Raw genomic sequence first — 26,239 nt, forward strand, 5'->3', positions numbered from 1 at the left:
GTCCCAAATGATCACTCCGGGCGTCTCTATCCAAGTCACGGCACCAAATTGTGGAAGAAATCAAACTTTGCATTGTGGTTGAATCAGAACTGACAGAGCCAGCTTTTCTTTATTTAAGGCTATACTGTGATCACAGGGAGAACTCCTTACAGCAAGGGGAATCGCCCACTTGTCTGTTTCAAAGGATTTCTCAGACTCTTTAAGTTTATAAGCATATTTATACTAAAGACAGAGAAAGAGATAAAAAATACACCTTGGAGAAACAAAACAATAGTAAATTACACAGAAATTCAGAAAGTTTACTTAAACAAACTATCTATGCACAGGACAAGATATCAAGATAACCCAAGGAATGCAGGAATGTGGATTCCTTATCTCAGAACATTTGAATTAAGCAGTATCAGCACTTCTGGTCTTTGTCTGTTTTTTTCTAGTCAAGTAAGCAAATTACTTCTACAAAGGGTACCTATAAAACAGTGTCAGGTATGAACAGTTTGGTACAAACCAATACAACTGTTACTGAACTAGCTTATTTGTCCTCATTAGCAAAAAAATTCCCAACCCGAATCCAAATTGTGGACAAATATTTTAATACTAGCAAATCATGAATGGCAGGAGGGAACTGAGCACCACCACCCAATGCCCCACGGTGCTGCTGCTTCACCTGTAGCCCAATGCGTGCCCCCCATGCTCCCCTACATCCCCGCCCCATGCCCAGCTCCTTGAGCCTCCCCACCCCCTGTGCCCAGCCCTGTGGACCTTCCCCACCCCTCACTGCTCCCAGTGCAGCCACTGGGTCCCAGGAATGGGGGCAGGGAAGGGAGCTTTCATGGCCAATGACATCTTGCAGTGCACAAAATACCCCACTCCTTGCTTCCCCTCCCCCTCTTTTCCCTCCCTTCCACTGCCTCCCCCTCTCTGCTGGCTGGTGTTGGGGTTGGATGGCAGTGGCAGCAGCAGAGTGGGGGTGCAGCACTGGTGATAGAGCACTGCCACCAGAACCCCCTCACTTCCCTTTCCCCCTCCCCTCTCTCCCTCCCTTCCTCCCCTCTTCCCCATCACCTTCCCCTCCCTGCTAGCTGTTGTTTGGGAGAAGCAGCATGGTGACTCCCTTGCCCCCTCTGTCTGTAATGCTCCAGGTCCTCACAGCCAATCGGCATGCATCTTCTCAGTGGCATATGCACAGTTGGCCCGGAGCGTTACAGACAGACAGACAGACAGACTAAGGCTTTTATTATATTAGAATTTTACAGGAAATCATTAGACCTCAACTCCATGTGACACCCAACGATTAGGGAGACAACGGATCGATGCCATCATGCATCACCTTCACACATTGCTCATCAACAGCTTTATTCAAAATGGAGATAGCTTCAGGCAATGCTCCAACAAACCAGGGAACTGCCATGAACATTAGTTCTTTCCGTATTTATAATCCTTAGTTTATGCTCATTAACATTTACTCCACCTTTGTCCCTCCTTTGTTCCACCCATATTCCCTCCTATCTTAAGCTCCACCTCTGTTTACTTCATTAGCATATACTTACCTATGCATTTCACTGATTTGCATGTCTTTTTGCTAGGAGCGCATGCCTAAAACCCTGACCCTTGCTTCTTTTGGTCACTTGTGGTTTCTTCACCATCTCCAAGGCCTTGCTTCTGCTTATGTTGTAACAATTGCCAGTGGTCTGCATTCTGTTCTTCTTATACAGATAGCTATATATCTTACAACACTACTATATTGTTAGGAAAATGCTTGCCTAAGTGTCTTGCAATCTTACTTTTAACATACCATTCTGGCTTGTGGTTAGCAGCTTTGCTAGGCCATAGGTTATAGCCTTTTATTCAGCTGCAAATCCAATGCTCCGCAGGATCCAAATACAGTCACCCTAACAGAAATGTGCTTGTATTAGTGTTGCCCCCTAAACCTTGCCTGCTTTCCAGCCTCCACTTGACTGCATACAAGACTGTTGCATCATTCTTAAAATCAAGACATTGTATTTTCTGAGGCATGGACTATTTGCTATCACATTCATAGAGTATTTTGCACAATGTAGTCCTGACCTCAATGGGATTTCTAGGCACCCTGAAAATGTAAACAAACTATAGCATTAGTTATATCCAGTACTCATAATATAATTGTATCAAATAATGGCTTTCACACTGAGGGAGAAAATAAAAGCCTTAACTTTAAGGCTTTAAAAGCCCATCCGCTCTAGGCAGATGACAACAGGGATGAAGTGACCCCAGCGAGGTGACTGTCCAGTCTCCTCTTGAAAACCTCCAGGGTAGATGACTGCACCACCTCTGGAGGGAGTTTATTCCACAGTCTAGAGACCCTGGTTTTAAGCCTGGTTTTAAGCCTGAAGTGGCCTTCCAGGAGTTTATAACCATTGGTCCTGGATTTCCCCAGGGATGCCCTAGTGAACAGTTGTTCATTGAGCTCCTGATGCACTCCTCTGATATTGCGGTAAGCCACTATCAAGTCCCCTCTCAACCTTCTCTTCTTTAGGTTAAACAGTCCCAGGTCCCTCAGCCTTCCCTCATATGGCTTGCTTTGCAAGTCCCTGATCATACAGGTGGCTCTTTTCTTGACCCTCTCAAGTTTTTCCACATCCTTACTGAAGTGTGGTGCCCAGAACTGGATGCAGTATTCCAACTGTGGTCTCAACAGTGGTGAGTACAGTGGGAGTATCACTTCCTTCATTTTACATGAGATGCATCAGTTGATGCATACCAAGTGTGTTGTTTGCCCTTCTGACCACTGCATTACACTGACAGCTAATGTTCATGAGACAGTCAATCATTACCCCTATGTCTCTTTCAGCCATGGTGCAAGTCAGGCTGTCACCTCTGAGCCTGTATGTATGTTGAGGGTTATTTGCCCCCAGATGGAGCACCTTACACTTGGAGTTCATTTTTTTTCCTGAATGCCGGTTACCAGCTGTCCCAAGGTGTTAAGCAGGGGTCCCACACTTCCATTTGTTTTCCTTCTACTGCCTACATACATAAAGAAGGACTTCTTATTGTCCTTGACTCCCATGGCTAACCTGAACTGAGTCACCGTCTTGGCTTTCCTGATCATTTCCCTACAAGTGCTGGCCACTAAAGTATAGTCCTCTTTGAGGACTGTCCCAAGATTCCACTGTGGACTTTTTTTCTTTTTTAAAAGGACCTCAATGTTCCTATTAAGCCAACTTACCGGCCCTCCTGCTAACTTTCCTCTTTGCAGGAACAGTGTTCTTTTGTGCTTTGAGGATCGTGTCCTTGTGTCCCTGAGTCTTTTTCTCAGTTACACTGCTGTAAATCTGAAGCAAGACAGTCAATAAAGCTAAAGAGGCCTGAAGGGTCATGGGCACAGTTGTAGGATGTGCTGTACTTAAGCCCTCCCACACAACCTGTGGCAGAATGCCACCTCTGTGTCTCCCCAAAAATTCTGGTCTGTGACAATTTGGTTAGTATGGGTCTTGCAGAGGGTACACACCCTACCCTATCCCTATCCTGAGTTGGATACATTCCTGAGGGAGGGGGGAAACCTGCTCCCTCTGCCTACATGACTGGCATCACATACCTGGGTGAGGAGCTTGAGCTCCCTAGTGTTCTAGAGACCTGCCAGTCTGCTCAGCAACCAGTGATGCATTTCAAATTGGTTGGCTGGCAGCCAACAGGTGCTGGCCTCCATTGGACCAGGTAAATGAGGTCATAAGGGCTATATAAATTAAGGACTGCCCAGGAAGAGGGTCAGTAGCCATGATGAAAACTCAGAGAGAAGAGCTGGACCATCTAAAACTTGCTCTCTCTGGAAACTCATGATTAATGAACTGCCTGCCTCTGGATGATGCTTGTAAGTAAGCTACCTGATATCTAACTAGGTATGTAACTTTCAGTAGCTCAGATGCATGATCAAAGGCTACCCCAGCCACCCTGTTTGCTGTGTGAGATTTCTCTGATATTTCTCTAATATTGCTCTACTCTGTACCCTATTCCAATCCTACTTCTTGTAACCAGTAAAGGTCTCCATTGTACCTAGCATGGGAGACTTATTGGGAGTGGGTCTAGATTATGCCTTGGAGTCCCCTTGGTTCGGCTGAATAAGGGAGACCACTGTTTGTGCTTCAGACTGAGGGAAGCACCCCAAGTTCTTGAAGTGAGTTGAGTACCCTCAAGGGCTACTAGGCCTGTGTTTCCCAGGGAGCATGGTGCCAGGATCAGGCCAGTCCCCAGGTGGTGGCAGCTATACCCCAAGGTTAGTGGGTGTGCTCCAGGAAGGGGGTCAGCCAGACATGACATACCCCCAGGGAGGCACTTAGAGCCTGGAAGGTGGTTGGGCACAGTAAGGTGGGTGGCTCAGTGCCCTCCCCCTTTGAATCTACTTGTCACCAAAATAATCATACCTAACTCTTATATTTCCCTCATACTGCTTGCATCGCAACCAAAAACTATACTCAGCTGAGGCCTAACCGGTGCTGAGGAACATTGCCCCCATGATTTCCATACTATGCTTCTGCTAATGCAGCCATAAATTCTATTTCAGTTTTTATACCAATATCATACACCAAATTCAAGTTGAGTTATTGTTCTACTTTTACCCCCATACCTTTCTCAGCGATGTTATCGCCAAGCCACTTATTCCCCCAGTCTTAATTTGTGCATATGGTTTTGCCTTCTTAGGTGCAGCACATTACATTTGTCTCTGATTAATTTAATGTTGTGGTCTATATTCAGTAACTCTGTCAAGGTCTTTGGCATTGCTCAAGAGTTACCTGCTATTAAGGCAGTAAAGCACTGTAATTGCAAGCAGAATTTGACCTAAACTATAAATAATTTAATAAACAGTTTAAGGCTGAGATTTTTAAAGGCACCTTGGGGATTTGCATGTTTTGCCATCCAGACCCTGCATGAGGAGGTTAATTTCCTAATAAGTAAGTGAAGACAACTGAAGAACATCTCCTGAAAAGCCCTAGCACAGGGGTTGGCAACCCCTGGCACACATGCCGACCATGGCAAGCGAAGCATCCCACAGGAGTGCGGGTCCCCCTCCCCCCCATGTGCTTGGCAGCAAACCCAGAAGTGGACTGGAAGTGTTTCTGGTCCACTTCTGGGTCTGCTGCTGAGCATACTGGTGAGCCCCCATGTTCCTGTGGGATGCTCCATCTGCCCCAGCATTGCAGCATTCATTAGCTACCTGATACCTTGAGATATGTAGAAAAACATTTAAAGCTGTGCCTATGTCTGAATTGCCGAATCTTTCTGAATCTCTCCGAATGGATTTGAAGGGTTCCAATTCAATTCCAAGAGATTAAAGGGTCTCCTGATTTGATGTGGATTCCAGAGATTTGGCCCCAAATCGAATCGAATCTCTGCTGAATTGAATCAGGGACCGAAGCTTCGCACAGCCCTAGCTCTCAGCCACAGGAGATTGCTTCTTGCCAGTGTAAGGGGAGTCTGGGATAGTGATCAATGGAGCATAGTATGTTCTGGAATTTAAGCTTCAGGTGGCCATTTTGAGATGAAGTTTTTTTTTCTTATAAATCTGGCTTTGTGCCATGATCTCAATACCTGGCTTACAAACTTTGTGTAAAAACATAAAGGTGAGATAAAGCAGTTCCCATATTTCAAGCCAGAAGGAAACACTTCTTGCTATAGAGTCTTCCAGTGGTAGCAAGAAATCCTCAACACACTGACTGATTTAAGTGTGTCACACACCTGGATTTCTCTGCACCTCAGATGGTGAAACAGTCTCTTTGTGCTTCCCTCTGGGTAAGAGCTGTACATAATCCTGAGTAATCCCATTGTCTGTACACAGCAGCAAGGCTTGGCAAGATACCAATTTATTTATTTTGGGGATATAAATATATCTTTAACTAAACAAAGAACAAATGACAGGTCATGCTGAGAAATATCCTCTTTCCAGCAGGCTTTTACATTTGAGATTACACTGGGACTATGTCTTTTATTTGTTTCTTTTTACATGGATTCTGTTTTCAGTGGTAACTAGACTATTTTTGGAAATAATGCATTTTGCTGGCTATATCTTTTTTGCATTCATTATCTTCTGAATTTGCTAGTTTTCTCCAAGGGAACACTTGTTTCCTTAAACAGTTTTCTCCCTAAGCGTCTAAATAGTCTTAATAAATATCATACTTGGTAAAGTAATTGTGTTTTATGTTTATATGGGGGGGGTTTAAGTGGAAAAGAATAGTACGTAATCCCAGATTAGGATGGCTGTGACATCTGAGTTTTTGAGCATCTTCAACACCTACCTACTTCCTCAGGAGTTATAAGTGCTCAGCATTTCAAAGAGGCTATGAAATGCTTCACAGGATCTGGCTGGCAGAGAAAAACATTGCTTTTAGCATTGTTTCTATAGATGTGTGACTCTCCAGAACCTATCCTGCACTTTGTACTCATGAAAACACACTGCACTTCTCCACAATCTATCTTTTCTCCTAAAGACTGAATTCCTATCAATAACAGTGATTTATTTGAAAAGAGATGCTAGCATAACTGGCTCTGCCTGGCTTCCTCATTTTACTTCGTTACTATCTTCTGCAAGGTTTCGCCCCCTGCTCAATATGGAAAGGCAGAAATGGACTGGCAGCTGAGTGTAATAAGCAAGGCTGATCTTCCAGTCATGCAGCCCAAAGTGAACCTATACTGATGGTCAGGGGATGGAAAGTAGGAAAGGAATATGAGAGGTGGAGGAAAGTACTTGCAGTGCTTATGAAAGGGGTGGAGGAGGGCTTCTGATGTTGGAAAATAAAACTGACAGAAGATGCATTTGCCCTGTTCTCACCTAGTAGACTAACTGAGGAGGTGAGGAGTCTGGGCCATCAGGCCTGACTTTGTTAGGGGAGAAGGGAGGAAGAAAAAAACAGCTGTTGCCACAGCAGCAGCTGGTTGTACTGCTGCAATCATTATGGCAGGAGATGGCACTGCCCTGGGCACCAGGGCTAGGTACAGAAGTTACACAAAAGCCAGTTTAAGTGATCAGAAATTGGTTTCAACCTATAACAGAATAGAAGTTCTCTGCACATAAACCAGTTTAAAAATGGATAAAACTGGCTTAAGATAAACCTGGTTGAACGTAGTATCAGACTTAACTAATTTAGGTCAAACCAGTTCATAAAACTTCTGTCCCAGACCCCTTCCTGGTTCAAGTTAAATCAGAGTTCCCTAGCATCCAGGGCATGCTTTGCAGCCCTGAGCTCAGCTGTGATGTCTATTCCAGAGAGCAAGGCTGTCCCCACTCCTCTTCTCCCCAGCTGGAGCAGTGAAGGCTGGCTCATTGCTCCGCCCAAGCAAATCCTGACCAGAGTCTGGGGCCAGGGAGGGGAGTTAAATTTCCCTTCTCCCAAGTTTAGCCCTGCTAAAAACTTACTGCTGGCTGTGACTGTGAACTACAAATCCCAGAGGTACCTGGAAGCAGGAAGAGGAAATAAAGAGAAACCCTGCAGAGTCCTGTTGTTGTGATTGTGAACTGCAAATTCCAGAGACCTTGGGGGCAGCAAGAAGAGGAAGCGATCACAGCCCATGCTGGCTACATGCCAGAGAGCCACGCTGTAGTGCCTCCCAGCTTCTGGCTTGAGGCACTGAAGGCATGTGGCTGCATTTCCTGAATCAAAAGTGAATGACTGTTCATTTCCTTATTGGTTCAATCTTTGCAGAGATTTAATCGATTCAGCCTCAGTTTTTTTGACTGTCTGTACTTAGCCCAAGTGTGGAATTGTACTGCTACACTTCTGCCCTCACCTTAAAATTCTCAGGGATGTTTCATCACACCTTTGTGTTTCTAAGGGTGTATACAGCCATTCTCTATGCCTAGTCTATGATTGTGTTGCTCTTTTTAAATGACTAAACTGGGAGCAGCATGCAAAGCTGTTCACTGGTGCCAGAAGCCATGCAGGGAAACCAGTGTTACTCAAGCTGGTGGGATCAAAGGGAAGGAGGGAGGGAGTCCTTGCGGGATGGTAGGGAGGATTGGCAGGTCCAGGAGGGGCTTGCTTCCTTGGGAGGGAAGGGTCGGGGAGCTAAAAATAGCCCATTCAGGGGCAAAGGGGTTGGGCTAGCATAGCTCTGAGGCTGGGGAGAATGGCTGGGTGAATTTAGGTGAATTAACTTAGATCAGGTATCCAAGTTGTAGCCGTATGGATCATTTGATGAACTTTCATTTCTACCCAAGGAGTTCAATAAAAATGAAAGTTCAATAAAAACGTACTTTTATTTCTACCCAGGAGAACTTTTACAATCTTTTCACAAATGCCTGATGAAGGGTGTTTGTGCCCAAAAGCTTGCAATTAAAGAAATGTTTTTGCAAGAATTTTGTTGATCTAATAAGAGATATCATCTCTACTACAAGTCCTGATTGTCTAACTTAGATGAGGCACACTATTTTGTGAGTGATTTACACCCTCTGCATGCCTGCACAATTGGACTTTTTGATTGGCCTAAGTCTGGTTAGGTCAATCTTAATGTAACATCTGTACACGGTCTGAAGTCCATAAGGCACAAAAGATGAAAAATTTCATTTAAAAATGTACTTATCTGTATGTTTAATTCCCCACTTGTATAAATTCTACAGGACTGAGAGAGACTGGAGGTAGAATAGCAAAACAATACTATGAGATGCACATCAGCTCAGTGACCCAAGGAAGATAAACTAGCACTCTTAGGTCTTCCTAGAAGAGTGGTGTCCGTATTAACAGACACCTTTAGATTAGACATTAGACGCAACTGTATTAGTTATGTCTTCAGTGAGACCATTGAAAGAATGGGCATATAGACTGAGCTATCTTCTCTTTCCCGGAGCTGGCCTCTCAATGGCCATGTATAGACATAACATTGTGCTGGGAGAAAAGCCTCTCTCCCAATACAAGAAGAGAGCTGAACAGACATTCAACAGATTTCTTCTGAAACTGGTTCTATGGCAAGAAGTTAGATTAGTTACCTTCTCCTCCTAATAATTTGAATGGCTGTGTGCTTTTCTCAAGAGAGGGAGAAGGAGTGAGAGAGATAACCAGCACTCGACAGTCCCCTGCTTTCCTTAATAGTGAGGGAGAGCACTGGCTCCCTGACAGCCTGCCCAGGGGACAGTTGTCAGGAAACCCTGTGTGGACCTTACCTCCTATCTTGCCAAGTAGCTGACTGGCAGTGGGGGCATTCTCCTGAGGTAGGAACCCTCCTGGAGCCTTGGAAGGGTCCCTGCCACAGAAAAGGGCCCACACCTAGTACTCTCCTCTGGTTCAACCTGGGGGAGTGCAGTGGGAAGCAGGTACAGGACCAGGGACTTCCCAGACCCTAGGATGATTCCAGCCACAGGAGAATTCTTCCCCTCTGCCCTTCCTATCCATCCTGCCAATCAGCTGATGGTGGGACAGGCAGAGGGACCATTTTCCTGCAGTGGCAACCCTCCCAGAGCTCCAGGAAGGTTCCCACTGAGAAAAAAAAGCCCACACACAACACATTTCTGGAAATGAAGGCATGCTGGGGGCAAGAGACCACTGTTCTATAGCTGCTAGGCTGTGCAGCCTCAGGTAGGTTTGGTTCCACTGAGAGGCTTGTGGGAAGAGGGATACAGCTGTGCCATGGCTGCAAGAATGCCTGGGCTTGGGCCGCTTTGAAGCAGGAGATTCCCGAGACTGGGAGTCAGGCTCAGAGAGGCTTACCCAAGCCCAGTTCCTAGCTCCTGGCTTCAAATGCCACCCTTGCTGCCCAGCTGAAGGGAAGGGAAGGGATTGCAAAGAGTCAGCTAGAACGTAAAGGGTGCCAGGAACTGGGGCTAGGAAAGGTATCCCCCTCCCAGTTCATGGCCCCACAGACTAAGTGCTGTGTGTGCAGCACACTGTTATTTAAAAACTGGGGAGCCAGGATCAGGGAAGCTACTTCTGGCTCCACCTCTCTATACCTCCAGCTTTAAAACATCCAGTGTGCAGCCTACCTGATATGCACACAAGACAATTTAAAACTCAGGGGCTACCTGTTGATGGGCAGGGAAGAGAATAGGCTTTCAAGAACTGGATGTCTCTAAGGGGAGAGGTGGCCCAAAGGACAGCCCTCTAGTGCCCTCTGGCTGGAGATTGACTGTGCAACTCTCCAGCCAGGGTGCTGGCACATATGTATGTACCAACTCCCAGCCTAATTTTCTATAGGTAACACATTCCTATTGATAGAAATGAATATTTGTACCTGGCCAATGTTAGGGTTAAGGAAGAATGGTGTGGCAATCTCCTGGTGCCCAGGACTTCGCTGTTCTCTGGACAAATAGCAAATGTTGTTCTCCAGACTCATTCCTACACCAGTCAAGATGGCTAAACGAAAATTACTCTTGCTATAATGTTGTCTTAGCTCCCATTATAAATCCTTCACTGATTTTCAATTGCCAATAACCTTCTTAAATTCCATTTTAGGTGACAGTTCTATGTTTGGACTTATCTCAAAGGAAAAGGAAAATAAAATCAATCCCACTGTTTCTGAGTGATTCAAAAGGTCTTGACATTACTTTTCCTTTATGTTCCAGCTAACATTTTTGCATATACATATATATCAGCATGCAGGTCATGCTAGTGTGGCATGTTTATTTCAGCTTGAGTCTAAGTGAAAGATGATAATATATCTTATCCAACCATAGCCTGAGTTATGGGACCTACTGACAGTTGGCAAAGTTCAAACCAGTTTAAGCCAGAAAAAATGGCTACCACTGATGACCTTGCAAAATTACATCTACATATACATACATGCAAGTACCTATTAGATATTATACATTGCTATTGGGCTCCCTTTTCATCAGTAATAGATGACTTACACAAGAAAAGAAAGGAAGCTATATAAGGGGTTTATAGTCATTGAATGGCACTGTTGAATGGCTGTTATCACTCCTACTCTCAGTGAGTCTTCAGACATCTCTAAACAGCAGCTCTGTCTCAGAAGAAGCCCTGTCAGTGGAGGCTGCCAGGGAAACTTTGAACATGCAAATACCCCATGTGTCTTGGTCAGATCCCTCCTGCAGTCCTCTTTTCCCCACTTGACAGATGCAATGAAGATTGTGGGACTGAAATAACTCTCATTTCTCTGGATAAACTCTCCCCCTGCAGGGTTCTCTACACTGATTAAACTGAGTTTGGCATTGTTGATCTCTGTATTATATGGCATTTTAAATTCTGTGTTAATTAATTTTTTTGTTAGACAACAAAAGGGAGAAATTGACTGTAAGTGCAACCCTGCTGTACAATAAGGATGAGCTTTTCCATAGTCACCTAAATAACTTAGGAACACAAATCCCAAGACTAATGTCCCTGAGTTATTGAACCATTTTTGCAAATCTCTTTAAAAATAAAAATAAGGGTGGTGTCACAAATTCAACTTAACACTAAGTGCAGTTAAAATGCAAGCAAACACAAGTTCAAGCAGTGTATCACATGCTGATTCCCCTTGTACATTGCAAAGTTGTTTTCGTTCAGGTAAGGGTTATCTCCTATCATGTAATAACCAGGGATCCTGGTTTTTGCTGATTTAACAAAACCCCCAATTTTCAGTTAAAAAAACTAATCTCAAATACTCTTCTTTCCATGATTAAAATGAAACACCTCTCTCTCTCTCTCTCTCTCTCTCTCTCTCTCTCTCTCTCTGTGTATATATATATATATATATGTATATATATATATAGAAAGTGGTGTTTCATGTAAATCACAGAAAAATGTGGATTTGGGGTTACCTTTTTAACCAAATATTGGGGATTTTTTTTAAATCAGAGAAAACCAGAATCCCTGGTACTAACCTTAATAAGTCACTATATTCCCAGGATTTACAAGTGAATGTGTGATACCAGGTACTAACTTTAATACATCACAACATGCCAATGATTTTCAAGTATTGCAAGTGAATGTGTGACAAGGCTCTCATACCTGTATACAGACTTACCCTTTCCATTTCTTTGAAGTCCTCATCCAACTTGGTTCCTTCTGCACCTCCAACCTTCTCACTCACTTTCTGTGGAATTGAAGAAAAAGGTAAAATCAGCAATGACTGAAAATCTAACCAAAGTTCCCTTATGTGAGGGTGTTATCATATCAGGAGCTAGCAAATGTGGTGACTAGACATACCAACCATTTGCTTATGCAGAACTTGTTTTAAATATGGCTTAGCAATCAATCCTTAGGTCCTAATCCTTCACTAGAGTCATTGAGGGTACATTGGTCTTTGCTTGATCACAACTGTACTCCTCAGTGAAATAAATGACCACATCTTGAAATTATAAAGCAAATCAGCAGCAATAACACAGTTGTGTTCAGCAGACAGTAATATCCAGGGCAGGAGAATTTGGGCAAAAGGGAAGGACATGAATAGAAAGGACTGGGGAGAAATTATACAACCTCTTATGCCAGCTTTGTGGTGCCCCTGGAATCACTGGATACAAAAGGATAACCCTCTCCTGCCTGAGCAAAAGGAGCACACCCATCAATTCAGAGCAACAGGTTAGAATCCCTTGCACATGATCTATCCCCCGCTAAGGAAAACAAAGACCAAAATCGTGTTATGAGGTACATTGTTCCCTGGGTTGGAGATGGTCAGTTTGACCTTCAGGTAATGTATTTGGCAAGGCTTCATTGCTCATAAAATATTCAGCTGAGAAAGCAATTAGTAAACAACTTTGTGTACTATTTCATTTTCCTAATTCAGGTTGGAACACATTGCACTGAGTTTCCCTTTACTGTTGACAAAACTAATGATAACGGATTTAATCGGTGACCACTATTACAGCACCAGTCATAATGAATCTGTAGAAAACTCATGGTAAGAGCACTATTAATCGTGATGAGCTGCATTTATTACTGATGTAACTCCACAGATGTTAATTAAATGGGTCTGATCTGATGAAAGTATGCTTACGTGTAAGTACCCTTATGCTTTGTGCATATCTGTCATACTACACCAGACTTAGCCGCTACTTTTATTTTCCACTAATTTTGTATGCATTTACTGCATATACATTTCATTTTTCAAATTCTTCTAGGAGCCTAATTCTGATCTCTCTTACATCTGTTTTTCTGTGACAGAACTATTCATTTCAGGAACATGTGTTAGAAATGTGCAATGGAAATCAAAATCATACTGTGTTCCTACCCGGATCCACCACCCTGCTTTACTTCTTTCTAGCTTGGTTCTAAGCAGCAAGCCACAGGCAGGAGCAGACTGACATTTAATTTTGTTTCTTGTGAGAGGCATGTAAGTACATTTGTCTGTCCTGAACAACATCAGGCCACCTGACTAGTTTCTAATTTGTAGTGCTGAACTTTCAGCACACTAGGGCTAGGTATAGACATTCAAAAACCTAAGGTGGAATTAATCTAAGTCGCACTGTTTTCTGTAAGTGGCATAGTTTAGTTCAGTAATGAACAGAACACACATTTGCCCTTTGAGGTTGGAGGGCATCTTAGACTGGGTTCTCTCATTTTTAAACCAGTCTGTGTGTGCCAAACTTCTGTTTTGTTATGAGTATAGACCAGTTTCCGATCACTTACACCTGTAAAAGTGTAACGTCTGTACTTGGCCTAGAGGACTTACTAATGCAGAGCCTTTATACATGGCCTATTATCTGTCCAATAGGAAACAGGTTGAGCTTCTGCTTGTTTCCTGCCAACCCCTCTAAGTTGAATCTAAAATGTGGAAAATAAAGTATTGGGCAGGTTGTTAATGAGGCATTGATACTTGGTAGTTTCCACGAGAAAATAAAAGCAGTGCATTTCCTCGATAAAAAATATTTTTGCAGAGCTGAAAAGGCTCATTGAAGACACTCTCCTGTTGGTATTCTGAATGCAGATGAATTTACATGGTGTGCATTACTAAGCCTGTGCCATACAGGGCTTACTAAGCTATGTAGAAATCCAGGCATGTGAAGTTCAGTAAAGCCAGGAACAATTCTATGCTGGATATGGGGGGACAGGGAAGGGAATAGAATCCCAGGTGACCTAAAAGCTAGTATTCATCCACAGTTTTTATAATTCTATGAAGCCTGGTGGTAACAAGGGCTCTGGAGACATCCCAAGAACCAGAGAACCCTGGAGAATCTCTCTCCCCCCTCAAAACAAGAGGAACCTTGGCATAGAGAGATAAAATCCATTCATGCAACTTCTGACGTGATAATTAAATCATTTTAAAAGCATGCAGTGAATAAGCATACTAGCATCAAGTTCTTAAACTGGTATGTTATTGTTTGACATGCTTTTGATACCAAAATACAAACCATACTGACATAACTGATGCTCTAGCCTCTTGTAGGCTTATCAGTAGTGGGTTTTTTCCCCAAGAATGATTGTCCCTTAGAAAGTTTTTGTTTAAGGGCTCAAACAAGATGTTGTGCAGACCTGCTGTATCATCCTCAGCATACCCGCAGAACTCCTAAGGATCCTTTCTCACTTCCCCAAGCTTCCACGTTTGCAGCTTCCCATAAACAGTAATTACTCTAGCCCCTGAGGACAACAATGAACTTTAGCTTTTCTTGATGTTGCTTCTTAATCAGCTAGAGGGTCCATTGATAAGTTAAGGAAGCAACTTACCCTCCCCTTCTCTCTAAGAATCTTTGTCTTAGTTCTTTAATCTTTTGCTCAGCCCTTATCAGCCTCAAAGCTAGCACTGTGACTCACTGCCTTACACATGTGCACATGTGCATGCACACGCGCGCGCGCGCACACACACACACACACACACAGTCTTGCAAACATACCAGCAAGGAGGTACTAAACTAATGACCAAGGTACCCAAGGCACAATAGTGGTGGGGGGGAGGGGAGGACCTCAAAGACATGACATCTGGAAACACAGAAAAATATTACTGCTTTCCACCTCACAGGAACCCAGGCCAAGCAACTTTTACTTCTTAACCAAGATGTACACACCTGGAATCCCAGGATGCCCCATTGTCTCTGGCACTGGCATCATTGTGGGGGGAGTTTCTGGCTATGTTGACTCCATCCTATCCTATGTTCACTATATTCCAATATGCCCTGGTGCTGCCAGCTATTTGAAAAACACCACATACCTCCACTGAAAATCTTCTTCCAGATACCATATTAGCTCCCATGGATACGTCATCTCTGTACATGAACATTCGCCATGAGGGCAAATTATAAACCATAAAAAATATTACCCCTGATGAGGACACTGCTTCTGTTTCTTTTGCACTCTCCCACTTTGTCCTTACACAACTATTTCAGAATTGGGGGACTCCCTATACCTACAAATGAAATGCACTGGAATGGGAACTTGTATGCTCCCCCTCCCCCCCATATGCTAATATATTTATTGCAGACCTTGAAATCCACTTTCTCCACAGCTGCCCTCTCATTTTTCTCAGGATTTTAACAACTGTCACCCATCCATCAAACTGACTGAACTGCTTCACTCAGCAAATTCATTTCTGAGACACTATGGTGAAGACTTTTAATGTGCACATCACTCCTTCATTGTAGCAGAAACCCACCAATCACCAAAGCTATTTTCACTGTTTCTATCCTTGGCATCACAAAAATGGCATAAAACTAAGTAAGGACAACCAGTCCAGGGCAACCATCCCAGGTGACAACTCAGAAGAGAAGTGGGTGAAAAAAACCCCCTGCTACTGCCAGCAACCACACAATCAATCACAATTGCACTGGCAGAATTCCTGGAAGTCACTGCTACTCCTGTGCTGCCAGTGCCCAGCTGTGTCACTACACTGTTGCACTACGGTAAAGGTTTGCAATGGCCACATCATCACCATGTTGTATAGGAAGCCTACTGACTGCCACAGCTACCTGCACAGCACCAACTTACCTCCTAAGTACATTACTAGGTCCATCATCTGAAGCAAACTCTATAACTGTGTCTGCTCTAATCCCACCAACTGTAACGCTCATCTTAAGGATCTGGAGCTGGAATCCCTACAATTACAATACAATTCCAGAACCATAGCATTCAGGTCAACAAAACCAGACTCAGATTCCACTCCCATCTTGCAAAATAGAAACCCCAAGACACTGACAACAGAATCCCTCAGGTTGTCACATAATCCCAGCCTGAGCATCCATAAACTCCAGGTATTGCTATAAGTACAGTTCTGATATGAGCCTCGCTGTAACTCAGAAATAACTCCACTGAATTCAGTAGAACTTGCAACACATCTGAAGATCAAGATGAAAAATGGGACCTAATACAACCCTATGGCTGGTCTGACACTTATTCACCAGCTGCAAGGAAGACCAAAGAATGGATGAAAGTGACTGAATGTTTCCACCTGCAAGCACAGGATGCACTATAGTATTGTAATTTCACAAAGTCAGAACTCTTCTGAATGCCCATCCTGTAGAACTAAATCTGCAAACTGTACTTTCATTCTGAGACAGTCAGCATCTCTGACTGCTGTGTAAGACTGATTTCTAGGAATGCCAGCTTGCTGAAAAGGGAAATGCAAACCTTTAATTTACCAAATGGTTTCTTATTAGCAGAAGAGATCATATGGGGTTATAAAACATTATTCAATGAAACTTGAGATGGTGGCCAATATCAATTCATCTTGCAAGTTATGCAAATGCATGGAGTCAGATAAGAATAAAATAATATAAAAAAGAATCATTAGCTTGCTATAATGACATAAAGCCTGGTTTTGCCTTCTGGGTTTTTGGGGGGGATTTAAATGGTACTGGGAGGATTTAAGTCTGCAACTCCTGCTTGATGTAAATAAAAAAGCTGGGAATCCCAGAAGAAGTAAATTAATTACACACCCATTTAACAGTGAATAACACAGACAAGGACAACAACATGATAAGGATGTGACATAGATAGCTAAAACCCACGTAAAGAGATCATTCAAAAACCGCCATTTGCCTGGTTATAGTCTTCAGCTTTTAAAACAACCACTCTGTCAAAAGTTGCTTCTCTTATACAGTCTTCTACAGCTATTAGTTATTTGATAGCCTCTGGAAATGTAACACCTAAATAAATTAGTTGTACAGGTTCTCTATAATCCCTAAACTGTCAACAGTGAATTGTTGCCATCTCCTTTGAACTAAGAGCTACCACCAAAAAACCCATAAGTTCTAATGGGCAGTCCTTTTATTTTTTCACTCAAATTGCAAAATAATGTGTGCAGTTTAACTGAAGAAGTGGGCTGAGTTTTACCCTGGTGTTCTTGTGGGAACTACTTTGGAGGGCCAAGTGTGAGCATTTTTACTGTAGATAGTTTGATAGTAGGATGTCTAGACATCCTTTTCACCCTAAGGAAAGAGAACAGTAGCAGCAAACCCCAGAGGCCACTATTTGATTGGTTCGCAATAACATTACATTTCACTTTATTGAGTGAGCGTTAGTCCCCGAGTTAATGGTTATGGATTTTTATCATACTTTCTTTCAAATAATATGCACCTTTTTCCCAAAAAAGCTGCTGAAAATTGGAGTGTGCATTATTTGCGAGAAACAGCGTAAAATCAGTTTCTGCTGCTTACCAGGCAAAATCAAAAGTAAAATCTGCATGTGAACAATGAGCAGGTTTGACTCCCTAGTTGCTGCTACTCAGTTATTACAAGGAAGGATCTTTTTTTCTTCATTCTGCCTTTCAAAAACAAGGTTCACTTCTTATTCTGGGATACATTGTTCGGAAGAAAATATGCGACACTTGCTAATGTGGCACAATGTTTGTAGGAGAAGAAAAGGAGGCTCTGAGGGAACTGATGGGGATGGAAGACAGGGAGGTGTCCCAGGGAGGACATGGGGAAACATGGGATAATACACAAGCGATATTAGGGTGCTCAATAAAGACTCTGAAGCAGAGCTGTCTGGTGTGTTGTTTGGGATACCAGCCCTCTGATCTCCCCCCTTTGAAGAAGTAGCCCCAGCCCTTCCTGAAAACTGAATAAAAGAAGGATCTCTATGAGGTGGGGTGCTAGAGAAGCCAGACAAAGAAGAGCCAGGGTTTTGAAGCCAAAGGTGTGTCCTTTAAGAAGCCATGCCAGGACGGGTTTCAGGAAGTCCTTCAAGGAGAGAGACTGGACAAGGCTTTTTGGGGAGTCCTGAGGCTGAGGCTGATGAAAGAAAGGAAGAATATAATCCATCCCCTGTGTAAGAAAGTTATTCAGAAAGGACTAGACTGATCTCACTTGCTGAAGTGGATAGCACCTATATAACTCCATTGTCTTCAGTGGAATTACTTAAGCACAACTAAAAGCAGAATTAGGCCTGACAAGCAAATCCTTAGCCTTTTAGTATTTTCCATAATCAAAGATCACTACAAGGACACACATTCTGAGCTGTCTTTCACATCAAGTACTGCAATTTCCAAAGGATGAACAAATCCATTTACAAAGGATGAATAAGTCTCCATCATCGACAGAGGAAAAACTCTTTCCCAAGTATCTCAAATATATGCCCTCTTGAATCTACTCACAGTCCAGGCCCCCAAATTGGGGAGAGACATTCTCCTTCTGAAGTAGGAATGTATAGAAAATATAATCACAACAACGCACTAGTAATATTCATGTATCCAGGTTGTAGCTGTATTGGTCTAGAGGAAAAAGCAATCAGGACTTGTAGTAGAGAACGTATCTTTTATTAGACCAACAAGATTTTTGCAAAAAAAATTCTTTAATCGCAAGCTTTCTGGCACAAACACCTTTCATCAGGCATTGGAGAAAAGGTTGAAAAAGTTCTCCTGGGTAGACATGAAAGTTCATATTTCCTAGGATTCCACAGAGGAATCAACAGATGGAAAACTCCTTTGGGCAGTCAGTTCTTAGCTGGTATGAAGCCTCTCACCTCCTGTGAGGATCTGTGATGATGAAAATTACCTTAGAACAAAGGCAGGAGCAGGATCTCAGGTTTCAGGTGGTCACAGTTGCTTCCTGCTTGGGAAAATATGAAGATTTCATTTTAAAAAATCAGCTAAAATTTAAACTGAATAATAAATCTAATAAAAGATATCAATAATAATAAGTCAAATAAAATAGTAATATAATATAACAAAAGTTTCTAATAAAAGTATAATATAACAATAAGTCTAATAAAAGATATCATCTCTATTACGATTCCTGATTGCCTTTTCCTCTAGACCAATACGGCTACAACCTGGGTACCTGACACGTGGAAGATATTGAATTTTAGTCAATTTTTAAAAATGAAATCTTCATATTTTCCAAAGCAGGAAGCAACTGTCAGCACCGCAAACCTGAGATGCTGCTTCTGCCTTTGTTCCAAGGTAATTTGCATCATCGTAGATCCTCACAGGAACTGAGAAGCTTCATACCAGCTATGAACTGACTGCCCAGAGGAGTTTTCCTTTTCCATCTATTGACTCCTCTATGAAATCCTATATAATATGAACTTTCATTTCTACCCAGGAGAACTTTTACAATCTTTTCTCCAGTGCCTGATGAGGGGTGTTTGTGCCTGAAAGCTTGCAATTAAAGACATTTTTTTTTGCAAAACTCTTGTTGGTCTAATAAACGATATCATCTCTACTATGAGTCCTGATTGCCTAGTAGTATTCATAGCTCAGTATGCAGGGAGGTACACATGCGAATGTAGTTTTCAGTATTAAATCATCACCTGACTTCCAGCAGGCTAGCAAGCCCATCCTCAAACAGCCCCATTAGAAATGCACCTTTGTAATACAGCAATATACAATTACCAAGCGCAAATAGAATGTGACATAAGTGTCTAAAGCCTATTTAGAGATGTCATGGTTCTCTTTGCAAGACCAGGACTCTCAGCCAAAGTATCTTGGCCTGCTCTGAGTTCGTTTAATTCTGCCTGCCTACAAAGCCATTGCTATTTCAATTCCACATTCTCTCTGCCCTGGATTAATTGTGCACTATGTGAGCAGCATAAGGGGAACTTACAGCAGCTGAAGAAACCCCATGAAGAATTCCATGTGTGCAGAGAAAAGTGCCAGCTACTATAAATCATCTGCTGCCTATACAGCAGCACCGAGTGACAAGAGGAGAGAGAGGGCCAGGAAAGGGGGAAGAAGGCTCAAGGATAAGCATGATGGAGAAGAAGGTGCCTGGTGAAACAAGGCTCTGCTATACCTGATCCTGGCTTGGCATAACATCCCTTATGGAAATCATGCCCAATAGCATGAATTTTCCCCAAGGTCAGGTAGAACTGAATCAGGGAGCTGAGTCAGCTCTCTGTCAAATTCCACATCTCCCCTGCAGCCAGCCACTGTGCAGATGCAGCAGGATTGGTAGCCAAGTACTAGGAAGCTGTTTTGTGGTGTGTTCCAATCCAGAAGTAGCTGCATTTCAATGGAAATTTAAATGAGCCTTTATAAATACATGAGTATAGTTTATAAACTGGGTTTAGGAATGTGTAAACTGACGTATGGATGTGTGGGATTTCTCTGGATTTTCGTAGTATTTTATATAAAAGCCTTCTCAAAAATAGCACTGCAGGGGAAAATAATTCTGCCCTTCTTCTATCTGATAACCAAACAGTCCTACATTTTGAAATATAGATATCCTGTAATTTGCAGAGAGATATATTCAACACAGAATTCTCACCTCCATAGATCTTTTTATTGAAGTATTTAAAATATACTGAGTGGGGCCTGAAAAAAAATCAGGCTAAATCTCACCAAGGATCCCAACATAATGCTTTGAGTAAAGAAAACATAAGAACAACTGATTTACTACAGGACAGATATTCAAGTGCAAATACCACAGATGTGTAGGAAAATAAGGCATTTCATCTTCACCTGGCTAGAAATGTAATTTTCAGTGGGTGCAGATAGTTATTCAACTAATACATGCACTTCAGACACAAAGGCTTGGTACAGACATTACACTTATGGTGTGATAAGTACTTAGAAAGTGCTCTAAAGCTATAATTAAACCGATGTTCACTGTACATAAAGCACTTTAATAATGGTAGATTGGATGTATCAGACTAAAGTGCTTAAGGTTAAAGTGCTTTATTGAGCATCTGAACCAGATCCCCTCATGACTCAAGTTAGGTCTTGGTCCCCTGGCATCCTGGAGGACCATCACCAGGCACCACACTAGCCTTGGCTCATGCTTGTTTGCTTTGGGAGAGCACTGGCCCAGCTTCACCCTATGGGCTGTCACAGAGAGGGGACAGAAAAGCCTGTTTCCTTCCTGTGCAGCTGGACTGGGGAGGCAAGGCCCTGCTGCGCAGGCCCCCGACAACTTGCTTGCTCTGGTCTTGGGAGGGGCTGGGTTTGCTTCCAGCTGGCAGGGGGCATGGCTGGAGAGAGGGGCCATGTTGGCCAATCCGGGGCTAGCAGCTCAGCATTTTCCAGCAGCCTCCCAGGAGGCATGCTGGAGCACCCCCAGTGTGCTGGCCTTAGCTAGTGCAGGCAGGCTCTGAGCTTCTCCCACCAAAGTGTAGAGGTCTGTTCTGTTCACGCCTGACCTAACCTAGAGAGCTTTCAGTAAAGTGTGATACTTAGGGTGCTTCTGTTTTGGGCTTTTTGAATGTCTATACTTAGCCAAACATTGTTACCCCTTGAAAAATCTAGCTTAATATTCTTCCCTAGCTTTTAGAACCTCTAATTCATTGTAAAAGAACAAACATTCCAATAAAGAAGTGTTACATATTATACAATATCTGCCACTTTTCCACATAACCTAATTCGGTGGAAAATGTCCTCAACTTGGGGGTACCTGGTCTCTTATGTTGCAGAGACTTGCTCTAGAATATTGGATCTGATTTAGTTTCTGAAGGCGATTTGTACTGAGCCCCAGCTGAATCAGAGTCATGCAAGGATGTAATCAATTTAAAATGGACAAGTATGCTTTTCCGGTATTAAGCTGTCCTAATACAACTCCAAATCTAGAGAAGATCCTAGATTAGCCAGAGCTGAAAGGTCACCAAAACGCAGAAAATCCTGACATCCATCACAATTCCAACTGCAAGCTGTTGACCTATTGAGGACCTCAGAGTTTGCACTGCTAGTGATTCAGGGTAATTGGTATTTAATTTGCACTTCAAACAAATTTCTCTTCATGGCATTGCAGAAAATGCAGAATGCATTCATTGGCTCTTCATGACTTCTACACACAAAACTCATTCTGAAGATGATATCAAAAGGGAATAGAACATTTTATCAGAGACTATTTTCTACTGAATAGATAGTCATCAGCTCTTTACAAATTTAGGTAAAGCATGGCTTGGCCTTCATTTGTTTGAGATTTCTATCTTGATTTGTTTCTTTAAAGACAGACAGACTGATACTTCCCTACATCCTAGGAGTAGCAGAGTGGCATCATTAGTAGAGACCCAAGCTCACTACTGTTATTCATAGATTGCAACAAGTGCATTTACAGTGAACAATTAAACATGCAGGTGACAACATTGGCCGCTGAACATTTGTAAAGTGCTTTGGTGTCCTCATAATGACTGCAGTATGAACCAGAATCTGTGTAACAGAGGTCAAGAGCACAACTCCCACAGTGTCACTGATGCTGAATCAGTGCCTGAATGTCAGTGATTCTCCACAGAGGGAGCACCCCAGAATGGTGTGAGATCCTTTTGATGGTGCTACAAGGAGCCACACGAACTTAAGACTCTTAGGTGTGCAAACACCTACACAAAATTAACCCAGAGATTTCAAATAGAAATCCAGTGTCAAAAACATGCTACCCTGTTGTGGTTTGCAGAGTTCTTTGCAACTGGAGAATTGCTCTATTATTTTTCCATAGTAAAAAAAAAAAATAGTGAAAGCTAAGAGCTGGCATTTTCTGAGGGTGCCTTGAATATAACAAGGTTAAGAACCAGTTCTATATGCTGCACTTGCAGTACAATATTATCAGCACTAAAAAAAAAAAAAGGGTGACATTTTAAGCCCATTCGAGGATTCTAAAAATAATAAATCTTGGGTTCTTTATTATTAGCTCTCATTTTGAAGCCTTAAGACTTCACAGTTTCACACTTTTCTTGACAGACACCAAGACTATTACAGTGCTTTTTTCCTTTAACAGCTGCTCAGTTCTTATGTAATTACATACCCAAAGCAGCTGGGACAACAATCTTCAAGACTAATCATAAAAATCACAAGAGCTAATTAGTCAGATATCAGAAAGAAAGAAAGTTGGCAAAATGGGACAGAATCAGTGGGAGCGATTTTTAAAGGGAAATGCTGATGGAATGCTAAACCACTAAATACGCACTATACACTTATAGATATGCAATTAAACCTACTGCAGGCATTTAATTTTACAAGTATTTAGATGAGTAATGGGAACATCCTGAAGATATGTCTACATTGGGAAGTTAATTTAATTTTGCAGAAAATCCCTTGCTGTTGCTAATACTGGATTAGCTCCATTAGTATTTGGAACGATGTAACAAGCTGTTGGTGTTTGTAGCACCACATAATCTCACCCTGCTCAGAGCAGGTCTCTTCAATGCAATGTTTGATGCGTCTTTCGCAGCTAGCAATACACTTAAACTAGGGTTCCCAATATTGTCAGCACTGGTAAACCTGGAGCAATGGTTAAAACTTAGCATAGACAGGGTGTTAGGGAGCGCAAGTTGGAGCTGAAGGAAGGAACAATGTGATTGCACAGTAACTGAGAATAATGACGTGCTGAATTCCAGTGTAAAGAAGACAAACTAAACCGACAGATGCTCTCTTTTGGTGGCATAGCTTTGTGCCTACCAGGGGTTTTCCCACCATACTAGGGGTGTGTGGGTTTTCTTATACCTCTAGCCAACACAATTATGTGAGAAAAACTTTTTCGTGTAGGTTAAGTGGATGTCACTAGAGCTTCCCAAAACATAAGTGATGGGCAATTATTGCTTGCTTAGCTGCCAAAACTCAGTTATTGTCTCTGTTAACAAAATGGAGCTATTTCCATTTTCTTTTGAGATCCTGTATTGACAAAATATTCTGGTGCTAAATTCTGAGAATGATGTCTTAATCACCAGGTGTTTTAATACACTATTTGAAATTCACATGAACACAAAGTTCACAAAAACAAAGGATTTAAAATTTCCACAGAATAAACGTAGCTATTTAAGTAGTATTATGTTGAACATAGAATCATAGAAAACATAGAAAATTAAGGTTGGAAAGGACATCAGGAGGTCATATAGTCTAACCCCGTGCTCAAAGCAGGACCAACCCCAACTAGATCATTTTACCCAGGGCTCTGTCAAGCTGAACCTTAAAAATCTCCAAGGATGGAGATGCCACCACCTCTGTAGGTGACCCATTCCAGCACTTCACCACCCTCCTAGTGAGAAATGTTTTCCTAATATCCAACCTAAACCTCCCTTGCTACAACTTGAGGCCATTACTCCTTATTCTGTCATCTGTCACCCCTGAGAACAGTTTAGCTCAGGGGCAGGCAAAATACAACCTGTGGGCTAGGTCCAGCCTACCAAGCCATTTTATCCAGACCGCGGGGCCCCTAGAAAATTTAGAAAATTAATTTTTATCTGCCCCTGGCTGCCTGTCAAAGATGAAAGGCAGACAGCTGCAGTAGGACCCAGGGGGAGCCTAAGGCAGGACTCAGTGGCTGAGCAGCAAGGCCAGCCAGGCTCCACCCCACCCCAGCCCCCTACCCACCCCAGCCCCCACTCAGAAGTCTCTGTGACTTCTGACCTCAAGACCCTGGAGCTGTTCCCCAAATCCCTGTGCCCAAATGGAAAGTAAGATAACATTGGACAGAGAGAGTGGGGAAAACTGTTCCAGCACCCAGGAGCTCCATGATGCTTGCCAGGCTAGGCTGAAGCTGGAGCAGGAAGCAGCTGGCAGGGGGGTGGAGGAAAGCGATGGCAGCAAGAGGGCTGTGGGGAGCAGTGGGGTCTTCAGGAAGAAGCATGGGGAGTAGTGGGAGGCATGATCATGCCAGCCGGGAGTGGTGGGGGCTGCAGCAGGGGTGCAGGGAGTGGTAGGGGACGCATCCATGGGGAGCAGTGCAGCAAGTGGTAGGGGCTGCAGCCACAGTGAGCAGTGGGGGCTGTGGCCACAGGGCAGGGAGTGGTGGGGACTACAGCTCCAGAAAACAGTAGAGATGAGGGTTGTGGCTGTGGTGAGCAATAGGGGGCTGCAGCAGCAACAAGCAGTGGGGATGGTGGCAGCAGGGGCCACAGACAGTGAAGCGGCAAGCAGCAGGAGCTGAGTCTGAAGCTGCAGTGAGGGCCACCACTATGGCATGCTGCAGTGTTGGGAGTGGTGGGGGCCATGGCAGCAACAAGTGGCAGGGGCTGTGGCAGCAGCATGGGGAGCAGCGAAGGCTGTGAGGAGCAGCACAGGGAGTGGCATGGTCCATGGGGAGTGGTGGGCAAGCATGCAGGAGGGAAAACAGGGAAATGGCAACAGGTCAGCATGGAGCCCATGCAGGTGCCCTGGGACCAGCAGGAACCCAGGGTGGAGCAGCAGGAACACGGAGCCTGGGCATGGGGACTGCTGGGCTGCATCATGTAAGGCTCACATGCAGTCTGCAAGAGTCGCATGCAATGGAGCCAGCCCAGCCCATCCACCACACCCACACCCCACCCCACACACACACACGCCCCAACCACATCCTGCCACATACACTGCCATACCGCTCACACATAATATACAATAGGACTCTTTTTTGAGCTATTATGCAGTCATCTCTAGATATACTATGTACACATAAATCAGTACAAAAATATTTTAAATAAAATTAAAGGAAGTTATAGTAGATGTTTTATTTTTTTTTTTGTATATGAGTTGTAGATATTTTTCCAGTTTCAAGATTGCAGCAACCTTCCTCCCAAAAGGAGTACTCCCAGGCAAGGGGAGGGACCTCTGGTGGGAAAGGTCAGGGGTTGGATGCAGGACTTCCAGTTCCAATATGACGACGGGGGAGAGTAACTGTCAAGGGCTGGGACTACCCATGTGGCCCTCAACAGCTCCCTAAAACTCGGTAAGTGGCCCTCCACCCAAAACAATTGCCCACCCCTGCTTTAGCTCCATCCTCTTTGGAACCACCCTCCAGGTAGTTGAAGGCTGCTATCAAATCCCCACTCAGTCTTCATTTCTGCAGACTAAATAAGACCAGTTCTCTCAGCTTCTCCTCATAACTCATACGCCCTAACCCCCTAACCCTGCTTTTTCATTGCCCTCCGCTGGACTCTTTTCAACTTGTCACATCCTTTCTGCAGTGGAGGGCCCATAGCTGGACATAGTATTTTTTTCATAGATTTCATAGACATTAGGGCTGGAAGGGACCCCGGGAGATCATCGAGTCCAGCCCCCTGCCCAAAGGGCAGGAAGTCAG

The 26,239-nt window shown here is 43.4% G+C and overlaps 1 protein-coding gene across 1 annotated transcript in view; it reads right to left on the bottom strand.

The window, feature by feature from the left end:
- The window catches only part of SH3GL2 (SH3 domain containing GRB2 like 2, endophilin A1), a 215,102-nt gene that overhangs the window by 40,346 nt on the left and 148,517 nt on the right, over positions 1-26,239 (bottom strand). Inside the window, exon 2 of the mRNA XM_019555338.1 lies at positions 11,917-11,985. Coding sequence (XP_019410883.1) covers positions 11,917-11,985 — 69 coding nt within the window. The remainder of the gene's footprint in view (positions 1-11,916; positions 11,986-26,239) is intronic.

The sequence above is a fragment of the Crocodylus porosus genome, unplaced genomic scaffold, assembly GCF_001723895.1.
Source record: "Crocodylus porosus isolate Cpor-Errol unplaced genomic scaffold, CroPor_comp1, whole genome shotgun sequence".
Taxonomy (NCBI): Eukaryota; Metazoa; Chordata; order Crocodylia; family Crocodylidae; genus Crocodylus; species Crocodylus porosus.